Source organism: Aotus nancymaae, unplaced genomic scaffold (genome assembly GCF_030222135.1).
Source record: "Aotus nancymaae isolate 86718 unplaced genomic scaffold, 86718_ANA_hifiasm-v0.15.2.pri h1tg000008l, whole genome shotgun sequence".
In the NCBI taxonomy this organism is placed as follows: domain Eukaryota; kingdom Metazoa; phylum Chordata; class Mammalia; order Primates; family Aotidae; genus Aotus; species Aotus nancymaae.
In genome coordinates this window covers 4,365,413-4,389,874 of record NW_026988419.1, presented here as the reverse complement: position 1 = coordinate 4,389,874, position 24,462 = coordinate 4,365,413, and the positions used below count along the sequence as shown (strand labels likewise).

At 43.4% G+C, this 24,462-nt stretch overlaps 2 protein-coding genes across 2 annotated transcripts in view; one reads left to right on the top strand and one right to left on the bottom strand.

The window, feature by feature from the left end:
• The window catches only part of FBXO36 (F-box protein 36), a 79,990-nt gene that overhangs the window by 25,503 nt on the left and 30,025 nt on the right, over positions 1-24,462 (top strand). The gene's annotated exons all lie outside the window — the stretch shown is intronic.
• Positions 18,862-20,335, bottom strand: LOC105704712 (NADH dehydrogenase [ubiquinone] 1 alpha subcomplex subunit 5-like). Its single transcript, XM_012434071.3, has one exon. It carries the CDS (start codon positions 20,306-20,308, stop codon positions 19,958-19,960), a length of 351 nt encoding a protein of 116 aa, XP_012289494.1. The 5' UTR covers positions 20,309-20,335; the 3' UTR covers positions 18,862-19,957.

Here is a 24,462-nt window from a genome sequence, read left to right as displayed (position 1 = left end):
GGAGAGACAATTTCTTTTCTAGCGAACAAGAGATAGTGAATGGAAATTAACCTCTACTAACGTAAGCTATATAGACTAAACTCTGTAAGAGCCTAATATTTGGCTTGCACATGGTCATGAATACAGCTTTTAGTACAATGCCGAGCACAGTGTGAAATCAGTACATATTTGTTGGATTAATAAATATCAGTCCTATTTGCTGTTGGATTTTAAAAGCAAGTATAGAGGTCAGGTGTGGTGGCTCACACCTGTAATCCTAGCATTTTGGGAGGCTGAGGCTGGTGGATCACCTAAGGTCAGGAGTTCGAGACCAGCCTGGCCAACATGGTGAAACCCTGTCTCTACTAAATACAAAAAAATTAGCTGGACCTGGTAGTGGGCACCTGTAATCTCAGCAACTTGGGAGGCTGAAGCAGGAGAATCACTTGAACCCAGGAGGCAGAGGCTGCAGTGAGCTGAGATCACACCATTGCATACCAGCCTGGGCAATAAGAGCAAAACTCTGTCTCAAAAATAAATAAACATAAATAAAAATAAAAGCAAGTATAGAACACAAAGTAAGGAAGTAAGTCAGGAAGGACTTTATGCAGATTGTGAATGTGACATGAATCTCAAAAAATGTTATATTTTCCAGGGGAAAGAAGTAGGGAGCTGGAATAATTCTAGGCAGGGGATTCATTTTAGCAGTCACTGAACTGTGATACTATAGTTGGGAAGTACAGGCATGTGCTGAAATGTGTAAGGCATCGTTGGTGGCTAGTATGAGACGATGCTGAAGAAGAAATGGACAGAGGTCGCTCCTTGGCCTCCTATTCCACCCCAAGGATTTGGGCCATGGGGAAGAAAAAAAGATCACGTCGACACCAGCATCTTAGTAAGAGGCCTTTAGCTGCTGTGTTGAAGATAGCTTGGATTAGTTCAAGCCCGTGGAAGCAGAGAGCTTTCTTATTTGATTTTGTCATGATCCTCTAGAGTACCACGGAGCTGAATGTCAAGTTATATTAAGGAAGTGAAATCAATAGAATTTAGTCATGGAGTTGATGTTTTGTGATGACAGAGGCTAAGAGAGTCTAGAATGACTCAACTAGTGCCACCAAAATAAGGAATGCAGGAAGAGGACTAGGCAGGTTTCTAAGGGAGGATGATGAGATCAGTTTTTTATAGCTGAGTATAAACTGTACTACGCCTGTGGATTACAGGTGGGTGTGCACGGTAAGCAGCTGCATAATTTAGTAGGATTCAAGATCAAGAGTGAAAATAGCTGGGCACGGTGGTTCACGCCTATAATCCCAGCACTGTGGGAGGCCAAGGTGAGTGGATCACCTGAGGTTGGGAGTTTGAGACCAGCCTGACCAACGGGGAGAAATCTTGTCTCTACTCAAAATACAAAATTAGCCAGGTGTGGTGGCACATGCCTGTAATCCCAACTACTCAGGAGGCTGAGGCAGGAAAAGCACTTGAACCTGGGAGGCAGAGCCGAGATCGCACCATGGCACGTCAGCTTGGGCAACAAGAGTGAAACTCTGTCTCAAAAAAAAAAAAAAAAGGATGAATATAGAGATTTTGACTCAACAGCACTGAAAACTGTTTGGATTAGATTACCTAGACAGAGGAGGGATATAACTAAGGACAGAGCTTCAACATTTGGAAGTCAGGCTGGGTATGGTGGCTTACTCCTGTAATCCCATCACTTTGGGAGGCCAAGGCAGAAGGTTCACTTAGAAGCCAGGAGTTCAAGACCTGCCTAAGCAACATAACAAGACCCTGTCTCTCACTCTCTCTCTCTCTCTCTCTCTCTCTCTCTCATATATATATATATATATAAATTATGTTTTTAAAAATATAAACATTCAAGAAGTTAAGGCAGAGGAATACTCATGTCCCCACATTGACATGTTCTTTTTACTTTTGGGGGGAAATGTACCTCACTGATATTGGTGTTAAAATCTACACAAGTTATTTGAGGTTGGGTTAAATATTTTTCATTGTAGGTAATGAATTGCATTTGCAGCAGGAACAGTCTGAAAAAACAGTGTTGGTAAAGGCATGGGAAAAGGCCTCCTCCTGTGTGATGTCCCAAGGAGTGTAAATTAGTACATCCTTCCTGTGGCAGAAGCCATTAGTTGCCACCAATATCCATTTTCCCTTTTCCTTAGTAAACGATTATCTGACTTTTAGCAGAACGCATGGGCTTTAGAGGAAAAAAAAAAAAGACTACATTTCTCATCCTCCCCTGCCGCTACAGCTAGCCACATGATTAAATTCTGGCCAAGGAGATGGCAGTGGAAGGGGTGACTGTGACTACACAGCAGAGTCTGTGAGAATTGTACCCTTTTCATCTCTTCCTCCTTCCTGCTGTCTAGAATGCAGATTCTGTGGCTAGGACTTCAGCAGCTATCTGGCACCATGCAAAAGCAGCCAAATTCTGAAACTGATGGAGAACCCAAGTGGAAAGGGCCTGGTTCCCTGGAATATGGACTGCCTCTTTTTTTTTACATAAATGCCTGTCAGTGTAAGCCACCCTTTCAGATGGTCTGTCTCCATCCACGGAACCTAGTTCTGTCTGATGTGCTTCCCAAAGACAGCTTAACAATGTTTTGTCAAGTGTGACTCGTGCACATCCTTTATTCTGGCATCTCACCTCAGGGAATATACCCTAATAAGGAAATAATTTACCCTAAGGAAATAATTACACAAATAGGGAAGGGAGAGAGTAAAATAAAAGTTCTTCAACAGAAAATTGGTTAAGGAAATTATAATTCTGTAAAAAGGAGCCAGGCACGGTGGCTGACGCCTGTAATCCTAGCATTTTGGGAGGCTGAGGTGGGTGGGTCACCTGAGGTCAGGAGTTCAAGAACAGCCTGGCCAACTTGATGAAAGCCCATCTCTAAAACAAAAAACAAAAAAGAAAAGAAAAGAAAGAAATACATCCATACTTTTCATTAGTAAATCTACTAACGTACTTAATTGTACACACAGAATAAGAACTCATGATCTGGGCATGGTCGCCCATGCCTGTAATCCCAGTACTTTGGGAGGTCAAGGTGTGCAGATCACGAGGTCAGGAGATCGAGACCATCCTGGCTAACACGGTGAAACCCTGTCTCTACTAAAAATACAAAAAAATTAGCTGGGCATGGTGGCACATGCCTGTAGTCCCAGCTACTCGCGAGGCTAAGGCAGGAGAATTGCTTAAACCTGGGAGGTGGAGGTTGCAGTGAGCTGAGATATCGCACCACTGCACTCTAGCCTGGAGACAGAGTGAGACTCCATCTAAATAAATAAATAGATAATAAAGATGGGCTCTTACCCCAAAGTAACTCTACATACCCAAATCTAATATTTATTATTATTATTATTTTTTATTTTTTAATAAAGATGGGGTTTCACCATGATGACCAGGCTGGTCTTGAACTCCTGACCTCAGGTGATCCACCCACCTTGGCCTCCCAAAGTGCTAGGATTACAGGTATGAGCCACTGCGCCAGGCTATTTATTATTTTGTATGTTTTATTTCATGTATTTTTATTCCAAAAATCTTGATTTGTGAAGAATGAAATGCATTTATATAATTCATAGCAATTAAATGAAATCAAATTATAGGCACCTTAAATAGTGAAGCTACTAGTGTGTTTACTCATAGACCTGTTTGCACCAGTATTTCCCAAGGTTAAAATTTTACAGCAATAAGTCATTCCCCATTTTTTATTTGAAGGATTGCCCGCAAGCTTGATTGGAAATAATTTGAGGTCCAACCTGTAAAGATTTTAGCCCTTCTTTTTTTTTTTTAATTTTTTATTTGTGTTATTATTACTATTTTTTTAATAATAGAGATGGGGTGTCACCATGTTGGCCAGGCTGGTCTCAAACTCCTGACCTCAGGTGACCCACCCATCTCAGCCTCCCAAAGTGCTGGGATTACAGGCGTGAGCCACCGCGTCCGGCCTTAGCCCTTCTTTTTAATCCCTTTTGTGGCTATGTCACATTGCTTAAGAATCCCTTCTTTACTTTTATCACATTGGTTTTTCCAGTGCTACCCTCACTTAGCATTTCAGACTAAAAAAGAAGCAGCAGGCAGCAATTATTTGGCCCTTGGTAGTCTCTTGTCTGCTATAAAATCAGAAGATTTGACGAGGCATGTCGGCTCACGTGAGGCACTTTGGAAGGCTTAGGTGAGAGGATTAACTGAGCCCAAGAGTTCAAGATCAGCCTGGGCAACATAGTGAGACCCCATCTCTACAAACAATAAAAACAAAAACAGGCATGGTGGCGCATGTTTGCAGTCCCAGCTACTTGGAAGGCTGAAGCAAGAGGACTGCTTGAGCCTAGGAGGTAGAAGCTGCCTTGAGCCAAGATCACGCCACTGCACTCCAACCTGGGTGACAGAGTGAGACTCTGTCTCAAAAACAAACAAAAGAATCAGAAGATTTGGCTGAATTACAGTCTTAATTTTTCACATGTATTTAATATGATTAAAATACTAAATTTCACTTAGAAGATAGTCTTTGCTCATTCACAGAAAAGTGCTTTGGTGGCAATTTCATAACAGTAAGTTTTTCTCAGCTGTTTAGATTGCTTAGTTTTTTCTTTTTGAACTTTAAGATAAATATATAGGCCGGGTGTGGCAGCTCACTCCTGTAATCCCAGCACTTTGGAAGGCTGAGGCCCTAAGACTGTTTAAGCTCAGGAGTTCGACACCAACCTGGGTGACGTAGTGAGACCCTATCTCTACGAAAAAATTTTAAAAATCAGCTGGACATGGTGGCATGCACCTGTAGTCCCAGCTACTTGGGAGGCTGAGTTTAGTGGATTACTCTAGTCCAGGAGGTTGAGACTGCAGTGAGGCATGAGTTGTGCCACTGCATTCCAGCCTGGGCCACCAAGTGAGACCCTGCCTCAAAAAAAAAAAAAAAAAAAGAAAAAAGAAAGCTCTCTGATGTTCAAGACTTGTCCCTCAGCCGGGCGCTATGGCTCATGCCTATGATCCCAGCACTTTGGGAGGCCGAGGTGAGCAGATCACAATGTTAGGAGTTCAAGACCAGGCTGGCCAACATAGTCTCTACTAAAAATATAAAAATTAGCTGGGAGTGGTAGCATGCACCTGTAGTCCTAGCTATTTGGGAAGCTGAGGCAGGAGAATCACTTGAACCTGGGAGGCAGAGGTTGCAGTGAGCCAAGATTGCACCACGGTGCTCCAGCCTGGGCAACGGAGTGAGTCTCTGTCTCAAAAAAATAATAATAAATAAATAAGTAAAGGACCCCATGTCTGAATAAGGTAAACTCAATTTTGGTTGTCAGTTAATTAATTAATGCCATTACTGATTCCCAGGTTCTTTGGCAAATGGTAAGGTCCGGAGATTTGCAAACTTTTTCTGTAATGGGCCAAATAGGAAATAGTTTAGGCTTTGTAGGCCACATATGTTCTCTGTGTTTTGTTTTGGTATTTTTCCTCTTTAAAAATGTAGTGGCTGGGGCCGGGCATGCTGGCTCACACCTGTAATCCCAGCACTTTGGGAGGCCGAGATGGACGGATCACAAGGTCAGGAGTTCAAGACCAGCCTGACCAACATGTGAAACCCCGTCTCTAAAAAAAAAAAAGAAAGAAAGAAAAGAGGCCGGGCGAGGTGGCTCACGCCTGTAATCCAAGCACTTTGGAGGCCAAGGCAGGCAGATCACCTGAGGTCAAGAGTTCAAGACCAGCCTGACCAACATGGTGAAACCCCATCTTAAAAAAAAAAGAAATAAAAGAAAAATGTAGTGGCTGGGTATGGTGGCTCATGCCTGTAATCCCAGCATTTTGGGAAGCTGAGGTAGGTAGATTACCTCAGGTCAGGAGTTCAAGACCACCGTGGTCAACATGGTAAAACTCTGTCACTACTAAAAATACAGAATTAGCCAGGCGTGGTGGTTTGTGCCTGTAATCCCAGCTACTCAGGAGGCTGAGGCAGGAGAATCCCTTGAACCTGGGAGGCAGAGGTTGCAGTGAGCCAAGATCATGCCATTGCACCCCAGTCTGGGGTGACAAGATGAAGATTCTGTCTAAAAAATAATATATAATGTAGAAACCATTCTTAGCTTAAACTGTGGACATATATGGCCTACTGCCTGGAGTTTGCTGACCCCTGGTAATGCCATTCCCTGACATATGATCCCAGAAAGAGGAGGCTTCCAAGAGAAGATACTGAATTTTGCTTTAAATATATTAAGATAGCACATCCAGGTAGAGATATTCATTAGGCCAAGAGATCTGGGCTGGAAATATAAAAAATGAATCATCAGTACATAGGTAATAGGAAGTGAAGGGCGAAGTTTCAGGAATGAATGAGATTACCTAGGAAAACTGTTTAGCGTCTGCCCAGTAAGATGAGGAAAGGGCCAAGACTAGAACCAACGAGAGCCTTGTCCTCCTCCTCCTCACCCAGGCTGGAGCAGGCTGGAGGACGGTGGCACAATCTTGGCTCACTGCATTATCCACCTTCTGGGTTCAAGCAATTCTCCTGCCTTAGCCTCCTGAGTAGCTGCTATTACAGGTATGCGCCACTGTGCTCAGATAATTTTTTTTTTTTTTTTTTTTTGTATTTTTAGTAGAGATGGGGTTTCACCCTGTTGGTCAGGCTGGTCTCGAACACCTGACCTCAAGTAATCCACATGCCTTCACCTCCCAAAGTGCTGGGATTACAGACGTGAGCCACCACTCCTGGTCCTGTGGTGTAAATTTTCGTAGCAAAATAAGGCAAGTAGTGTGAGACTAGAGAGAAGGGGGGTGGATTAGGGAAAGATTTAGGAGCTGAATTGAGGCTGGCTTGGTGACAGATTGAATGAGGGATGAAGAAGTAGAAGGTCTTCCAGATTTCTGTCTTGGATGATTGGAATTGGGATATCATTGAAATAAGAACAATAAAGAAATAAGCAAATCTAGCTGAGTGTGCTGTCGTGCACCTATAGTCTCAGTTACTTGAGGCAGGAGGATCCCTTGAGTACAGAAGAGTTCAAGTCCAGCCTGGGCAACATAGTGAAACCCCATCTCTCAAAAAAGGAAAAGAAACGCTGCTCTGCCTACAGAGTAGCCATTCTTTATTCTTTTACTTTCTTAATAAACTTATTTTCACTTTACAAAAATTAAAAATTAAGAAAAAAGAAGAAAGAAAAAAAGAAAGAAGCAACTCTATATCATCTTTCTCCTCCAACTAAAATGTATGCTCTTTTGGAACAGGGACTTTTAATCAGTTTATATACAACTGTATCCCTAGTACCTAGAAGACAGCATGGCACATGGTTGACAATCAATATTTGTTGAATGATTATTTCCCGTGAAGCCACTAAAAAGATCACTGCTGACTTAGGCAGTAGCAGTGTCCATGAAGCAATGTGGGGCTAGACTATAGAAGGTTGAAAAGGGATTGGAGGTGAGGAATTTGAGACAGTACAAAGACAACACTTTGAAAAAACTGTCTCTGGAAAACAAGACACACATTAGATGGCAGCCAACTGGAGGAAATTTTACATTCATTTGTCTCGGGAAAAATGAATCATAGCATGTAGCTTCAGTGCCTCCAGCAGCCACCCTGAGCTCTAGGACAGAGGGAGCTGGCCCAGGGAGCTGACAAGAGCAGTGGGACCAGGAGCTCACTTTAAAATCATAGCCCAGGCCAGTATGGTGGCTCAGGCCTGTAATCCTAGCACTTTGAGAGGCTAAGGCAGGTGGATCACGAGGTCAGGGGTTTGAGACCAGCCTGGCCAGCAAGGTGAAACCCTGTCTCTATCTACTAAAAATACAAAAATTTGCTGGGCATGGTTTTGGGCACCTGTAATCGCAGCTACTCAGGAGGCTAAGGCAGGAGAATTGCTTGAACCTGGGAGGAGGAGGTTGCCCTGAGTGGAGATCATGCCATTGCACTCCAGCCTGGGTGACAGCAAGACTCCAGCGACAGTCTCACTGTTGCCCAGGCTGGAGTGCAATGGTGTGATCTCAGTTCACTGCAACCTCTGCCTCCCAGGTTCAAGCGATTCTCTTGTCTCAGCCTCCTGAGTAGCTGGGATTACAAGCACATGCCACCACGCCTGGCTAATTTTTGTATTTTTAGTAGAGATGGGGGTTTCATCATACTGGTCAGGCTGGTCTCCAACTTGTGACCTCAGGTGATCCACCCGCCTCAGCCTCCCAAAGTGCTGGAATTACAGGTGTGAGCCACTGCACCCAGCCCAGGCTACTTTTTTTTTTTAAGCGTTAAAGCAGAAAGGACTTCCTTATGATGCTTACTCAGGTAGACTGGAATTTCCTGATTTCAGGGAAAATTGATCTGTTTTGGGATCTGTCTTCTCCCTTTAAGTTTCAGTTGGATGACGTGGCATTTAGAAGAAGTGATTCCATTTTAGTTGGTGTGCTCTCTTGGGGCCTAGTGCAGGAGCACAGCCCAAACAGTGGTCTCCCATAATTTTGTTTAACAGAAGTCAGCAAGTAGAAACAAGGAAACATCTAGATTATGTGACTTGTCAAGTGATTGCAAATGATTTTGCTCAATTCCAATTTAGCTTAAACACAAAGGACCGTGGAATGCTTTTGCCATTTGAACCTGAGAATGAAACTTCATAAATATTGACATGAAAGCTCTCACCAAGTTTTGCACTGTAGTCATGGATATAACTTGGTGGAAAAAAAAATTTTCGCATGAAATGTTTTATTTAAACTTTTTTTTCAAGAAAATGCTTTTTTCTGCCTAAGAGAACATTTAAGTTATTTTAATAACTATATCTAATATAATTTTTTAGACATTGCTTTATTTAAAATTTTATGTTTGGAAGTTTATAACTGTCACAGCCAAACTGCAGACCAGACAACTTTAGGTTTGGTGGAGAAGGACTTTTCCTTGACTTTTCTCATCTTTATTTCCCTCTAATTTCTGCTTTCCTCCCTTAAATCCTCTTCATTCCTTGCCTTAGGAGAGTTTCCCAAGACCATACCTTGAGATGCAAGAGTTTAGGATTTTAAATTTCAAAAGCCCAAACATTGGGTAGAGGCTTAAAGTTGAAGACACAGGTAACAGAATGGTTAGAATATGCAAAGTCCTTCTCTATATCCTCTAATCAGGCAAACATCTCAGATTGCAAGAGGGAGAAGATATTCAGACTGGAGGGAAAGATGTTAGATACTGCTGGTCCCCGTGAGGAGTCCTCAGCTTTCAATCAAGTTGGGGGTTAAAGGTCAGTAAACTAGTGGTTGAGCAAACCTCCACCCAGACCTTTGTCACAGGGCCGCAGATGAACGGGAAAGCCAGCCGAGAAGCCTAAAGTGCCTCCCATCCCCAGTACTTTGCTAAAGGAGGTGGTGGCTGGACAGGTTGAGACACACTCCCAGCCCCCCAGCCTCCTGCAGGACTCAGGGGGTCATTACACACGTCCTTCTGCAGCCACCAGTGGGGCAGTGTTGCTAAGAGGGTACCAGGAAGAGAGTGCTGCAGCCTTAACCTGTGCAACTGGTAACAAAATACAGATGGGAGGGAGGGCATCTTGCCTGATGCTGGCCAGTAGATCATGAATAACATGGAGAACTCCACTATTCCTGAGAAACTTGGACTCTTGACTCAACAGAGAGGTGAGGGAGGTGCCAAAGTGACCAAGATTCGGTTTTAGGAAACTTTCTCTGGTTGGGATGGAGAGAGATGTTTTTCCCCGTTTACTGTGTTCATTTTGCCATGTACATGTATTGCCTATTTAAAAAGAAATAAAATAACATTCAGTTAAAAAAAAAAATTTCTTGACAGGTGTGGTGGCTCTCACCTGTAAACTCAGCACTTTGGGAGACCAAGGTGGGCAGATTGCTTGAGCTCAGGAGTTTGAGACCAGTCTGGGTAACATGACAAAACACCATCTCTACCGGAAATTTTTTTTAAAAATTAGCTGAGCATGGTGGTGCATGCCTGTAGTCCCACCTACTCAGAGGCTGAGTTGAGAGGATCACTTGAGCCCTGGCTGCAGTAAGCTGAGATGGTGCCACTGCACTCCAGCCTGGATGACAGAGTGAGATCCTGTCTCAGAGAAAAAAAAAGTAAAGATTTTTTTTTTTCAAGCGGGGAAGGAGAGAGGAAAGGGGAGGGGGAGGGAGGACAAGAAAAATTTATTTCTTGTACCTCTTTGTTAGTGAAATGAGACTCCTGTACTACCTTAGTATAACAGTAAAAAATTAAAGTATTGAAAGCCATTGATTCATCTTTTACAAGTCAACATAATTATTTCATTTTTATTTTTATTTTAAAGACAGAGTCTCATTCTGTTGCTTAGGCTGGAGTGCAGTGGTGTGATCACAGCTCACTGCAGCCTTGAATTGCCCACCTCAAGGGATGGGATCCATGTGCCTCAGCCTCCCAAGTAGCTGGGACTACAGGTATGTGCCATCACAATAGCTAATTTATTTTTGTAGAGATAGGGTCTTGCTTTGCTGCCCAGGCTGCTCTCTGACTCCCGGCATCAAGCTATTTTCCCACGTTGGCCTCCCAAAGTGTTGGGATTATAGGTGTGAGCTACCACACTCAACCTTACTTAATTGATAACGATATTGACTCAATAGGTAAATGAATGATGTAGCTATCACTACAAACCCTTTGAAATTTCCTTTTTTTTTGAGACGGAGTCTCACTCTGTTACCTAGGCTGGAGTGCAGTGGTATGATCTCGGCTCACTGCAACCTCCACTTCCTGGGTTCAAGAGATTCTCCTGCCTCAACCTCCCAAGTAGCTGGGATTACAGGCACCCACCACCACACCTGGCTAATTTTTGTATTTTCAGTAGAGACGGGGTTTCACCATGTTAGCCAGGCTGGTCTCAAACTCCTAACTTCAGGTGATCCGCCTGACTTGGCCTCCCAAAGTGCTGGGATTACAGGTGTAAACCACCATGCCTGGCCTAATTTTTGTATTTTTAGTAGAGTCATATTTTGCCATGTTGGCCAGTTGGTCCCAAACTCCTAACCTCAGGTGATCCACCTGCCTTGGCCTCCCAAATTACTGTGATTGCAGGTGTGAGCCAGCGTACCCAGCCTGAAAATTTAATTCAAATTGTTTTGGAAGTTTTATCGTGTGTGTGTGTGTGTGTGTGTGTGTGTGTGTATTTATTATTATTTTTTTTTAGTACAGACAAGGTCTCACTATGTTGTCCAGGCTGGTCTCGAATTCCTGAGCTCAAGAGATTCTCCCTTCTCAGCCTCCCAAAGTGCTGGGATTACTGGCGTGAGCCACCATGCCCAGCCTGATCATACATTAAAAGGTAACTATTTTGAAGACAGAATAGAGAACAGTTTGTTAATCCAGCAAGTCATTTGAGTGGTAGACAAATAAGCTTTTATTGACTGCCATGATGTAATAAAAATGACTCAAACTAAGCCTGGAAGAATGAATTTTTCAGGCTAGAGGAGTAGTTCTAGGCATTAGAAACACTTGTGCATACGCATAGCACCTATAACAAAACATGTTACTTTCAGAAAACTTGCTGGGGTGATGATGATAAGTGATCATGACCTTCTCTGCAAAGTTTACAGAAAAAAAAATTAAAATTATAAAAAAGAAGTGATCAAGAACAGAGAAACAGGATACTGATCATTCAGAGGCAAAGCATCTTCTATGTGGAAGATATCTTGGGCTGCACCACCAGGATGCTCCTCCGGACAAGCAGTTTCAAGCAGCTGGCTAGAGAAAGTGTTCAAGCTGACTTCTTTGCTCTTATTCTTCTTTACAATCTGCAGTTTAGAAGGAAAGCCATTGATTGATTGGTTGACTGATTGGAGATGAAGGTCTCACTATGTTGCCCAGGCTGATCTCAAACTCCTGGGCTCAAGCTATTCTTCGCCTCAGCCTCCTGAAGTGATGGGACTACATCAGGCATGAGCCACTGTGCCTGGTCACAGGAAAACTGGGGGTTATGATACACAGTGCAGGTACCGTTTATTTCCAATGAGCAATTCAGCTTTTGGGTAGGATACTAAGAGGGAATTGTGCTTATCACCTGTATGCTTAAAAGGGCTACATGAGGGCTGGGCGCAGTGGCTCATGCCTGTAATCCCAGCACTTTGGGAGGCCAAGGCGGGTGGATCGCTAGGTCAAGAGATCGAGACCATCCTGGTCAACATGGTGAAACCCCGTCTCTACTAAAAATACAAAAAAATTAGCTGGGCACGGTGGCGCGTGCCTGTAATCCCAGCTACTCAGGAGGCTGAGGCAGGAGAATTGCCTGAACCCAGGAGGCGGAGGTTGCGGTGAGCCGAGATCGCGCCATTGCACTCCAGCCTGGGTAACAAGAGCGAAACTCCGTCTCAAAAAAAAAAAAAAAAAAAAAAAGGGCTACATGGGGCATGTTGGGTGGACAAAACCTTGTTTCTCACCACCTGGCTTCTGAAGTGCCCAAGTGACATCTGCCCTGATCACCCTATTCTTTTAATATTTTTTTTTTGAGACAGAGTCTCTCTCTACTGCCCAGGCTGGAGTGCAGCAGCGAGATCTCAGCTCACTGCAATCTCCGCCTCCCGAGTTCAAGCAATTCTTCTACCTCAGCCTCCAGAGTAGCTGAGACTACAGACATGCGCCACCATGCCTAGTTAATTTTTTTGGTATTTTTAGTAGAGATGGGTTTCGCCATGTTGGTCCTGATCTCAGTGATCCGCCTGCCTCGGCCTTCCAAAGCACTGGGATTACAGGTATGAGCCCCCGTGCCCAGCCCTGTCACCCTATTTAAAACTGAACCCTCATCCCCTGCCCAGCACTTTTTATCTTTTCCTTATTTAATTTTCTTCACAGCATTTTTCAGTAACACATTATGAAATATGTTGGCTGCTGGGCACGGTGGCTCACGCCTGTAATCCCAGCACTTTGGGAGGCTGAAGTGGGTGGATCACGAGGTCAGGAGTTCGAGACCAGCCTGACCAACATGGTGAAACCCCATCTACTAAAAATACAAAAATTAGCTGGGCATGGTGGTACGCGCGCCTGTAAAATCCCAGCTGTTCAGGAGGCTAAGGCAGGAGAATCACTGGAACCCAGGAGGTAGAGGTTGCAGTGAGCCAAGATCACGCAAGGAATATGTTAGCCAGGCATGGTGGCTTACACCTGTAATCCCAGCACTTTGGAAAGCTAAAGTATGTTTGAGTTGAGGAGTTCGAGACCAGCCTGGGCAACATGGCAAAACCCTATCTCTACAAAAAATTAATTGGGCATGCTGGCACATACCTGTAGTCCCAGCTGCTTAGGAGGCTGAGGTGGTAGGATCACTTGAGTTTGGGAAGTCAAGACTGGCATGAGCCCTGCTTGTGCCACTCTACTCCAGCCTGGACAACAGAGGGAGACCCTGTCTCAAGGGAAAAAAAAGAGAGAGAAATATGTTTACTTGTTTTATATATTGTCAACCTCTCCTTTCTCCTCCTTGTCAAAGAATGGAATCTGGCCAGGCTCAGTGGCTCATGCCTGTAATCCCAACACTTTGAGAGGCCGAGGCGGGCAGATTACCTGAGGTCGAGAGTTTGAGACCAACATGGAGAAACCCCGTCTCTACTAAGAATACAAAAATTAGTCCGGCATGGTGGCGCATGCCTGTAATCCCAGCTACTCGGGAGGCTGAGGCAGGAAGATTGCTTAAACCGAGGAGGCAGAGGTTGCGGTGAGCCAAGATGGCACCATTGTACTCCAGCCTGGGCAACAAGAGTGAGACTCTGTCTTAAAAAAAAAAAAAAATGGAATCCCCATTGGTGTAGGGGGTTTTGTCTGTTTTGCCTAGAACAATGCTCTCTGTGTTTGTGGAATGAATGAAATACCGTGATTGCTCAAGCATACAATTCATAACTCCTATCAAATGTAAGTACAAAACCCATCTAATTCCAAACATAAATAATTTGTGGATTGGCATCATATGGATTATGAGCACCACTACTTCTCTCCATTATCATGGCCAGTGAAAAGTTAAGGCTTTCTGTCATTCCTGTAAGTAACATGTTTAACAAGTTTAACAGATTTATAGGCTATGGGACCAAATAGACCTGGATTCAGGTCTCACTGAGCAGTGAATGGTTGAGGGCAAGTTCTCCTAAACTTCCTTGCATCTTGCTTTATTCATTTGTAAAGTGTACCACGATACTAACTCACCTCTTAGGGTTGTTGTAAAGATTAAATGGGATTCAGTCCAAAACACTTCTGTACATGTCACATGGTAGCCACTCAGTAAGAGCTATTCTTATGATTATCATTTTGGGAGATGTATTAGTTTGCTCAGGCTGCCATAACAAACTGCCACAGACTAGATGACTTAAACAACAGAAATGCATTTTCTCCAAAGTCTGGAAACCAGAAGTCCAAGATTAAGGCATTGGCAGGTTTGGTTTCTGCTGAGGCCTCTCTCCTTGGCTTGCAGATGGCTGACTTCATGCTGAGTCCTGCCATGGTCTTTTCTCTGGGCATACACATTGTAGTGGCAAAGAGAACTTTCTCATCACCCTCTAAAGTTCCCATAATTTAAGTCTATGAAATGAACTGACAGTAAACAGATTACCAAGAGAAGAGGTTTACGTATTATCACATGTACAGGGGCATCATAAGAAAGAAAAGCGAATTACTCCCAAAGCAGTGAGATTTAGAAGCCTATATGCTCTGTTCACAGAGGAGAGGGAAGAAGGGATGCAGACAGCTTAGGGGAGCCTAGGTGATTTGGGGGAGAGAAAGAATGGGCCAGAAGAACAGGTGATAGCCTGTGACAAAGTCTGCCTGGATATTTGGCGTTAACCTTTGGTCTTCTTTCCTGTGGTCAGTCTCCCTGCATGATGGGATTCCTGTGGGTGGAGATGCAGGACAATTCCATCCTTTCTGAAGGATCTTAAGGCAGATAAAGGAAATTCAGAGAATGACTCTCCCTGCACTTTGGGACAGAAAGAGGAACAAGAGGCAGAAGGGCAGGAAAAGGTCAGAGAGACTGTAGTTCTTCCTGAGTTCAAAGCACTCAGCGTGCCAAAGCGTCATACTGTGGAAGTATTGTTTTCTAAGCCCCAACAACACCCCTGGGGTCTCTTCCCCCTTTTCCAAAAACCCCAGTCCTATTTGATTAGGGCTCTACCTGTATAACTTTATTTAATTTGACATACTTTTTTATTTTTTGAGCCGGAGTTTTGCTCTTGTTGCCCAGGCTGGAGTGCAATGGCGCCATCTCGGCTCACTGCAACCTCCGCTTTCCAGGTTGAAGCAATTCTCCTGCCTCAGCCTCCTGAGTAGCTGGGATCACAGGTATGCATCACCACACCTGGCCAATTTTTGTATTTTTAGTAGAGATAGGATTTCACCATGTTGGCTAGGCTGGTCTCGAATTCCTGACCTCAGGTGATCCGCCCGCCTTGGCCTCTCAAAGTGCTGGGATTATAGGCGTGAGTCACTGCGCCCAGCCTCGATATCCTTCTTACAGGCCCTATCTCCAAATACCATCACACTGCGGGGTTAGGGCTTCAAAGTATGTATTTGGGAGGACACAGTTCAGTTCATAACAGGAGTGGGGGAAGATTTCACCAAACTATATCCAATTGTGTCATGTTTAATAATTTTAGAATATTTAATTCCCAGAAACACAAGTGCTTTAGTGGATATTCTTTTCACTGGCAGACAGGCACTGTAAAGGGCATAGATGCAAGCATTCCACAGCAGAAAGAAAGGGAGCCACACAGTAAAGAGGGAAGCGTTATATATGGAGAGAGACTGAAGGAGGCACAAAAATCAAACTATGAAATAGGCCGGGCGTGGTGGCTTATGCCTGTAATCCCAACACTTTTGGAGGCCAAGGAGGGTGGATCACCTGAAGTCGGGAGTTCAAGACCAGCCTGACCAACGTGATGAACCCCCATCTCTACTCAAAATACAAAAATTAGCTGGGCGTGGTGGTGAGTGCCTGTAATCCCAGCTACTCAGGAGGCTGAGGCAGGAGAATCACTTGAACTGGGGAGGTGGAGGTTGCAGTGAGCTGAGATCGCACCATTGCACTCCAGCCTGGGCAACAGAGTGAGACTCTGTCTCCAAGAAACAAATAAACAAAAAACTATGAGGTGACCCTTTCTGAGTGGTAGGACTCTACCTAAGGATGCATTTGAGGCAAGCAGTAAAAGGGAATGAGTCAATAACAAGAAGAAATTAAGAAGCTCCCACTGTTGAGAGAGAAAAATTGTGTTTCTGATAGCAAGTGTTTGATCTAAAGGTAACTGTCAGCCTCTCAACCAGCTGGACCTGGTGTTCCCTCATTCCCTGCCAGGGGATTAGACACAAGCAGAGCTCCTTCCAGCTGCGCCTTCGAGAAACTTGGGCAGATTTTTAAAATAAATTTTTTACTACTAGATTACAATTTTGTACGAGAAGTAAAAGCATAGCTACCTTCAAGCTGTAAATAGTAACTTTTTGAAGAAGCAGCTTGAATACAGTCAGGTATATCCCAAGATGAACTTGGTACAGCAGAGTCACAGACACTCGGGGCCTTTGTACCTTCTTAGTCACTTTGCCTGCCCATATCTGGGAAGGTTTTGGAAACAGGATTCCAGGTTGTATTATTTTTTCAGAGGTCTGTTCTGGAAGATAATATTGTACTAATGCAAATTAAAAAACAAACAAATTTTTCATAAGCTCTTCTCTTCCAGCCTGGCGCCATGGCTCATACCTATGATCCCAGCACTTTGGGAGGCCGAGGCGGGCAGATCATGAGGTTGAGAGATCAAGACCATCCTGGCCAACATGGCGAAACCCCATCTCTACTAAAAATACAAAAATTAGCTGGGCGTGGTAGTGCGTGCCTGTAGTGCAAGCTACTCGGGAGACTGAGGCAGAAGAATTGTTTGAACCGGGTAGGGAGAGGTTGCGGTGAGCCAAGGTCCTGCCACTGCCCTCCAGCCTGCTCGACAGAGCGAGACACTATCTCAAAAAAGAAAAAAAGAAAAAAATTTAACTTCATCTGTTTGACCTTAAAATTTTTTTTTTAGTTCTTATTGTTTATAGAGGACTATGAATTTCTTTGAGATTTTTAGCACACTTATCTGCAGACAACTTGAGTGTTTTGGGTCAGGCCTCTATAAAGTATGTGTTGGAAATGATTGATGTGGCATTGACTCACCTTGTCCTGCACTTGGGAGTGACGTCTCACTGCGTCCAGCTGCAAGAGGAGATCTGCGCTTCTTCCCATAAACCTTAGGGAACTATGACTACATTCTTGCCCTATATGTAAACAAATTCCAGTGATAATGTAACCGGGCTTTTTTTTTTGCGGGGGGGGGGGGGGTTGCTGGTGAGGCACAGCTCCCCCGAGAGAATGCTGTGGGTTCTTGGCCTTTAATTTTTTAAAGAATAAGCAATGGAACCACTGCAGGTGTGCCGTTTGCTCATAAAAGTAAACATCAGACCCAAGAAGCATTGCAGAAAGGTGATTTTATTTAGGTAGAGAAAAGAGAAGGAAAGGATAAGAAGAGAAAGACTTCCATGAAGAGTATGGAAGGGGATTCCAGAGGGGAAAGGGAGCTCCCACCATGTGGGAGGGGATTCCAGAGAGCTGGAAATCCAGCGTGGGTGAAGGAGCAGGGGAATTGATCCTGGGAGAAATTCCCACCTTCCCAAGCTCCTCTGACCAATGAAAGGAGTTCCTTTAAACTTCCGCTGGGGTGATTGACTCTTAGTTTCTTTCCATGGCCTGGAAATTTAAACATAAACCGTGAAATCTCCTGGATGGAGAGAGATGGGAGTGGGGCATGGCACTGGGAAATTCTTGCCCTTAACACTATGCCCCCTCATAAACCCGGAAAAAAAACATTCCCTCAGTAAGTTAATGGGAAACTGAAAATGTTCCTTTTACTGTGCTAGGTATGTTTACATGTATCATTTCATTTCCATCCTCTCAAAACATTGTGACTGAGGCATTATCTCTTTGACACTGAAGAAACAGATGATGAGACCCACCCAAGGTCACCCAGCTAGTAAATTCTTGAGCCAGTGTCCCTCTAAGTCCAGAACTGCTTGGATGCTCTCAAAGTCCCCTGTGTTCCTTCACACTGTAGAACACAGTGACATTCCATCCACTTAGATAAGATAGCCATCTTGTAGCCTCTTATTGCTTATATGACTTTTTTTTTTTCTGAATCATAAGTATTCATGTTAGAGTTTTCCCTCATTGTCCTTCTTTTTCTTTTTTAAAATAATTTTTAAACTTTTAATAAAGAGGTGGGATCTTGCTATTTTGCCCAGGCTGGTCTTGAACGCCTGGCCTCAAGTGATCCTTTCATCTTGGTCTACCAAAGTGCTGGGATTACAGCTGTGAGCCACTGAGCATGGCCTCTCTCATTTTCTTTTGGAATGATTTTGATCATTGGTATTGATTGGTTGATTGATTAACATGGAGTCTAGCTCTGTTGCCCAGGCTGGAGTGCAGTGGCACAATCTCAGCTCACTGCAACCTCTGCCTCCTGGGTTCAAGCAATGCTCCTGCCTCAGCCTCCTGAGTAACCGGGATTATAGGAGCCTGCCACCACGCCCAGCTAACTTTTGTATTTTTAGTAGAGACAAGGTTTCAATGTGTTGGCCAGGCTGGTCTCAAACTCCTGACCTCATGATCCACCTGCCTCAGCCTCCCAACGTGCTAGATTACAAGTGTGAGCCACCGTGCCTGGCCAATCATTGGTATTTATACTTGGCTTACTTATCCTCCTTCCCTTGTGCAAAATCTTATGCAAGTTTTGCTTTCATAAAATCTGCCTATTCTGAGATTGTGTCTGAGGTGTAAATATCCAAGTCTTTATGAGTGGTAAGGGGAAAATGACCGTGATCATGAATTCTCCAGTTTGCTTTATTGTAATAGAACATTTTTTTTTTTTTTAGGAAGAAAAGGCAAAAACACATGTAATTTTATTTTTGTTTAATTTTAAGCTTGCCAACTTCTTTCCCTGAACAGCATTTGTCTTGTTTTTATACCCACCTACACTTTTATTAGAAACGTACTGCAAACTACTTAGTGACTCCACTTTGAATTTATAGTCATATGACTAAGATGTTTTGAATATAAGCCTATCCATATGCCAGATATAAATTTCAGGAACTCTTAATATCTCTTCTTTTACAGAAATTCTACCTCTATCCTGATGTAATTAGGTTGATTGATTAAGAAAATTAAAAGGCTATGGGCCAGAAAACTAACTTACACAAATACAACAAAAGGAAAAGTTTTTCCAAGTACCTCTATGTAATGGGAAATATTTCTTTCAAGTACCAAGTCAATTTCTTCAACTGTACAATGTATTCTAATTTGATGGTTTTCAAATATAATATAGTAACAACAAAATGTAATAAAATTAAGACTATAAGAAAACAGAGTAAATGGTATAATTCAAATAATGACTAAAACAAAATGGCATTATGGATTTTGTAATCAATATATAACTATATATTTAAATTTTACTTTACATCCGTAAGATCACAGTTAAGGAGGTTAACCATAATTTCAAATTTTATTACCAGTCATTTGTGCTATTTTTTCACATTTGAAAATATCACTCTTATTTTTTACCTCAAACAGTGATCTATAAATTTGTTTAGACCATAATAATTAAGGACCTTTCCTTTTCTTCTTCAGGATAATTTTTAAAAATGAATGATATATTGAACGTACTACTAAAGAAACTTCACTTTTTGATTATGGCCTCTACATTGAAGGTCTGTAGGAATTTTTCTAATTAATTCTCAAATCTTCCCATGACGTCTCTGTTCATAGAAATAACATCTTTGAAATAATTTGTGTGACTACTTTACAAATCAAAAATGGATTCACATGACCGAATTATCAGAATCACTAATTTTAACAGTTTCCTAGATATTTTCTATATCAGTTTTCTTGATTATGTCAATAATATGAACACGCTCTTAATAGAACAGAATATTTAATTACATCAGTTTCCCATCAACCCACCAAAATCACTTAATAATTATATTGGCCATTTCCACTGATCGGCAGGAGGCTCTTCTACTAATGGCTCCCGTGTTTTCCACTGCACCATTTTTCTTGCCAGACTTAGTTCATGTTCAGCCTGAACAATCACCTCTTCTAATTGACCACCTTGAAGTTGGTCTTCTAATTTTTGAACATCTGGTTCCGCTTTAACCATAGCCAGCTTCTCATTTATAATCTGTTCTGTATATTTTCTATATGCTGCATTTTTAGGGATATCCTCAAGAACATCAAGAATCTTTGTGTACAATATTCTTAGCCTCTCGTGTGGAGTATTGCACACAGCCAATCCCACAAGGCCAGTGGTCTTCTTCAGCACACCCGCCATGACAGCGCCGACGAGTCTATGACGCACAGCCCTCTGGGAACAAAGATCAGAACATTTTTCTTAAAAAGGTGTTGCCAAAGTTACATTTCTGAATCTGAAGACCTAGGAAAAGAAGCAAAATGAATAGCTACCATCTCTAGTGAATTGTACAGTTAAAATAACAGCTTCTAATCAATCAACTCTAAAGTTGTGATTTCAAGGTTTAAGCCTGAGAATAAGGATGGTATTGAAAGCATGCATAATGATTCTTAGTGTGGTGCCTCCATCCCAGGTTCCTGTTCTGAAATGAAAGTGATATTATAATTATTTATTATAAGATTTATTATTAAAAAACTTATAGTATTACTGTTGCATTTCTCATATTCATCAGAATTTGTTTATTTTTATTTATTTATTTTTGAGATGGGGTCTCATTCTGTCACCCAGGCTGGAATGCAGTAAGATCATAGCTCACTGCAACCTCGACTTCCTGGGCTCAAGTGATCCTTCTACCTCAGCCTCCTGAATAGCTGGGACTATACAGGGGCACGCCACCTCACCTAGCTAATTTTTTATTTTTGTAGAGGTGGGGTATGTTACCCAGGCTGTGTTACCCAGATTGGTCTCAAACTCCTAGGCTCAAGCAATCCTGCCAGCTTGGCTTACCAAAGCACTGGGATTACAGGCATGTGCCACCACGCCTGGTTAATTTTTGTATTTTTTGTTTGTTTGTTTTTTTAAAGACGGGGTTTCACCATGTTGGTCAGGCTGGTCTTGAACTCCCGACCTCAGGTGATGGGCCCGCCTTGGCCTCCAAAGTGCTTGGATTACAGGCATGAGCCACCACGCCTGGCCAATTTTTGTATTTTTAGTAGAGAAGGGGTTTCACCATGTTGGCCAGGATTGTCTCCATCTCTTGACCTCATGATCCACCTGCCTCGGCCTCCCAAAGTGCTGGGATTACAGGAGTGAGCCACTGTGCCCAGCCCTTTTTTTTTTTTTTTTTTTTTTTTTTTGAGACTGAGTCTTGCTCTGTCACCCAGGCTGGAGTGCAATGGTGCAGATCTTGACTCATGGCAACCTCCACCTCCCGGGTTCAAGCAATTCTCCTGCCTTAGCCTCCCAAGTAGCTGGGATTACAGGCATGTGCCATCATGCCTGGCTAATTTTGTATTTTTAGTAGAGACGGGATTTCTCCATGTTGGTCAGGCTGGTCTCGAACTCCCTACCTCAGGTGATCCGCCTGCCTTGGCCTCCCAAAGTTCTTGGATTATAGGCATGAGCCACCACGCCCAGCTGATGTCCTTCTTTCGGGGAACTCATCACAGGCTCCAATCCTCCATCCTACAAGACTGACAATGTATGTCTGTGATATTGTGAAATATATTTGTTTTTGATCTCTATCTCCTGGCACACAATTCATAAATCCTTGGACTCTTCAAAGTGATGTGGGTTTTTTTTTAATGCTAATGAGTTCACTGATGGCTAGCTTCAGGAGGGGCTGGTCACTGGAAAGACCAAAGCAGGATTAGAGGGTTGGGACTTTCAGCTTCACCCCCACACTCCAGGTAGAGGAAAGGGGCTGAAAATTAAGCTGATCACCAATGGCCAATCATTTAATTAATCGTGTCTATGTAATTCATACTTCATAAAAATCCAAAAGGAGGCAGTTCAGAGAACTTCCAGAGAGCAGAACACCTGGAGGTTCCTGGAGGGTGGTGTGTGTAGGGAGACCATGAAAACTCCATGCCCTTTCCCCCATACCTTCTTCTGTGTACCTGTTCATTTATATCCTTTATAATAAGCCAGTAAAGGAAGTGTTTCTCTGAGTTTTGTGAGCTGCTCTAGCAAATTGATCAAAATGGGGATCATAGGATCCCCCATTTATAGCAAATCAGTCCGATACACAAGTAAAAAACCTGAGGCTTGCAATTGGCATCAGTGTGGAGGGCATTCTTTTTTTTTCTACCCCTCCCACCAGTGGATGGCATTCTTATGGGATTGAGCCCTCAATTTGTGAGATGTGACACTATCTCCAGGCAGATAATGTTGGGATTGACTTTTATTAGAGTACACCCAGCTGGTGTCCACTGCAGAATCTGCTAGAGAACTGGTTGCTGGTGGGGAGAAATCCCCACACACATTTTGGTAATGAGACGTCACATATTTTTGTTGTAAGAATATAATGGAAGAAACTGAGTTGATTATTTCTATATACTTTTTTTTTTTTAAGACTCAGTCTTGCTTTTATTTTGCCAGGCTGGAGTGCAGTGGCTCGATGTCAGCTCACTGCAACCTCCGCCTCCTGGGTTCAAGCAATTCTCCTGCCTCAGCCTCCCAAGTAGCTGGTATTATAGGCACCCGCCACCATGCCTGGCTAATTTTTGTATTTTTAGTAGAGACTCGGTTTCACCATGTTGTCCAGGCTTGTCTCAAACTCCTGACCTTAGGTGATCTGCCCACCTTTGGCCTCCCAAAGTGCTAGGATTACAGGCGTGAGCCACCACGCCCGCCCTATACTGTTTTTTTTAATAGGTTCTTTCTCTGTTGCCCAGTTTGGAAGAGTACAGTGGCATGATCTTGACTCACTGCAGCCTCAATCTCCCATGCTGAAATAATCCTCCAACCTCAGTCTCCCAAGTAGTTGGGACTACAGGGTGTGCCACCATATCTGGCTAATTTTTGTTTCTTTGTTTTTTGTTTTTTACTTTTTAAAAAAATAGAAACAGGGGTCCAGGCATGGTGGCTCATGCCTGTAATCCAAGCACCTTGGAGGCTAAGACGGGCGGATCACTTGAGGTCAGGAGTTCAAGACCAGCCTGACCAACATGGTGAAACCCCATCTTTAAAAAAAAAAAGAAGAAAAAATAGAAACAAGGTCTTGCTATGTTGCCCAGGCTGCTCTCCAACTCCTGGGCTCAAGGAATCCTTCTTGCCTTAGCCTCCCAAAATACTGGGATTACAGGCATGAGTCTCCATGCCCTGCTACTATTCCTGAAAAACTTAGTGTTCATCCATGGTGGGTGTCTATTTACTGAGGCCTTTTGGGGAAAAGTGCATTTTCTGTAGGCCTGTTCCTGAAGCACATGCGCAGAAGCATACGGATGCACTAGAACGCCAACATAATTTACAGTGGGAAATACAGGTAGGCTGGATGCACACGCCAGCCTTGCCTGACAGCCTCTCCTCCTGGCAAGCCCTGTGGGAGGCCAGATTATTAGACAATGGCTTGAAGAGCACAAAACAAGCAAGGTTAGTTAATGTCAAAAAGTCTTTCTCCAAAAGCACTGGATAGCTAAAACAATTTTGAAAAAGAAGAATAAAGTGGGAGGAATTACACCAGCCAGTTTCAAAACTTATTTCTTGTGAAGACAAGGTCTCACTGTTGCTCAGGCTGGTCTTAAACTTCAGCTCAAGAGATTCTCCCATCTCAGCCTCCCAAAGTGCTAGGATTATAGGTGTGAACCACTGCGCCCGGCCTCAATGCTTACTATGTAGCTATAGTAATTGATACTGTGCAGTATTGGTAGACGGATAGATACATAGATCAATGGAATAGAAGAGAAAACCAGAAAACCCAGAGGCCAGGCATGGTGGCTCATGCCTGTAATCCCAGCACCTTGAGAGGCTGAGGCAGGCGGATTACCTGAGGCCGGGAGTTCAAGACCAGCCTGACCAACATGGCGAAACCTGTCTCTACTAAAAATACAAATCTAGCCGGGCATGCTGGTGCATTCCTGTAATCCCAGCTACTCGGGAGTCTGAGGTAGGAGAATCGCTTGAACCTGGGAGGCGGAGGTAGCAGAGAGCTGAGATTGCGCCATTGCACTCCAGCCTGGACAACAAGAGCAAAACTCCATCTCAAAAAAAAAAGAGAGAGAAAACCCAGAAATAGGCTACACAAATATTCCCAATCTAAGCCATGCAGTGGCTCACACTGTAATCTCAGCAGTTTGGGAAGCTGAGGCAGGCAGGTCACTTGAGTTCAGGAGTTTGATACCAGCCTGGCCAACATGGCGAAGCCCTGTCTGTGCTAAAAATACAAAAAATTAGCCAGACATGGTGGTGGGTGCCTGTAATGCCAGCTACTTGGGAGGCTGAGGTAGGAGAATCACTTGAACCCAGGAAGTGGAGGTTGCAGTGAGCTGAGATTGCGCCACTCCACTTCAGCCTGG

What these genes read in the sequence shown, in the direction of transcription:
- LOC105704712 (XM_012434071.3), bottom strand. Translation starts at nt 20,308, where the DNA reads ATGGCGGGTGTGCTGAAGAAGACCACTGGCCTTGTGGGATTGGCTGTG.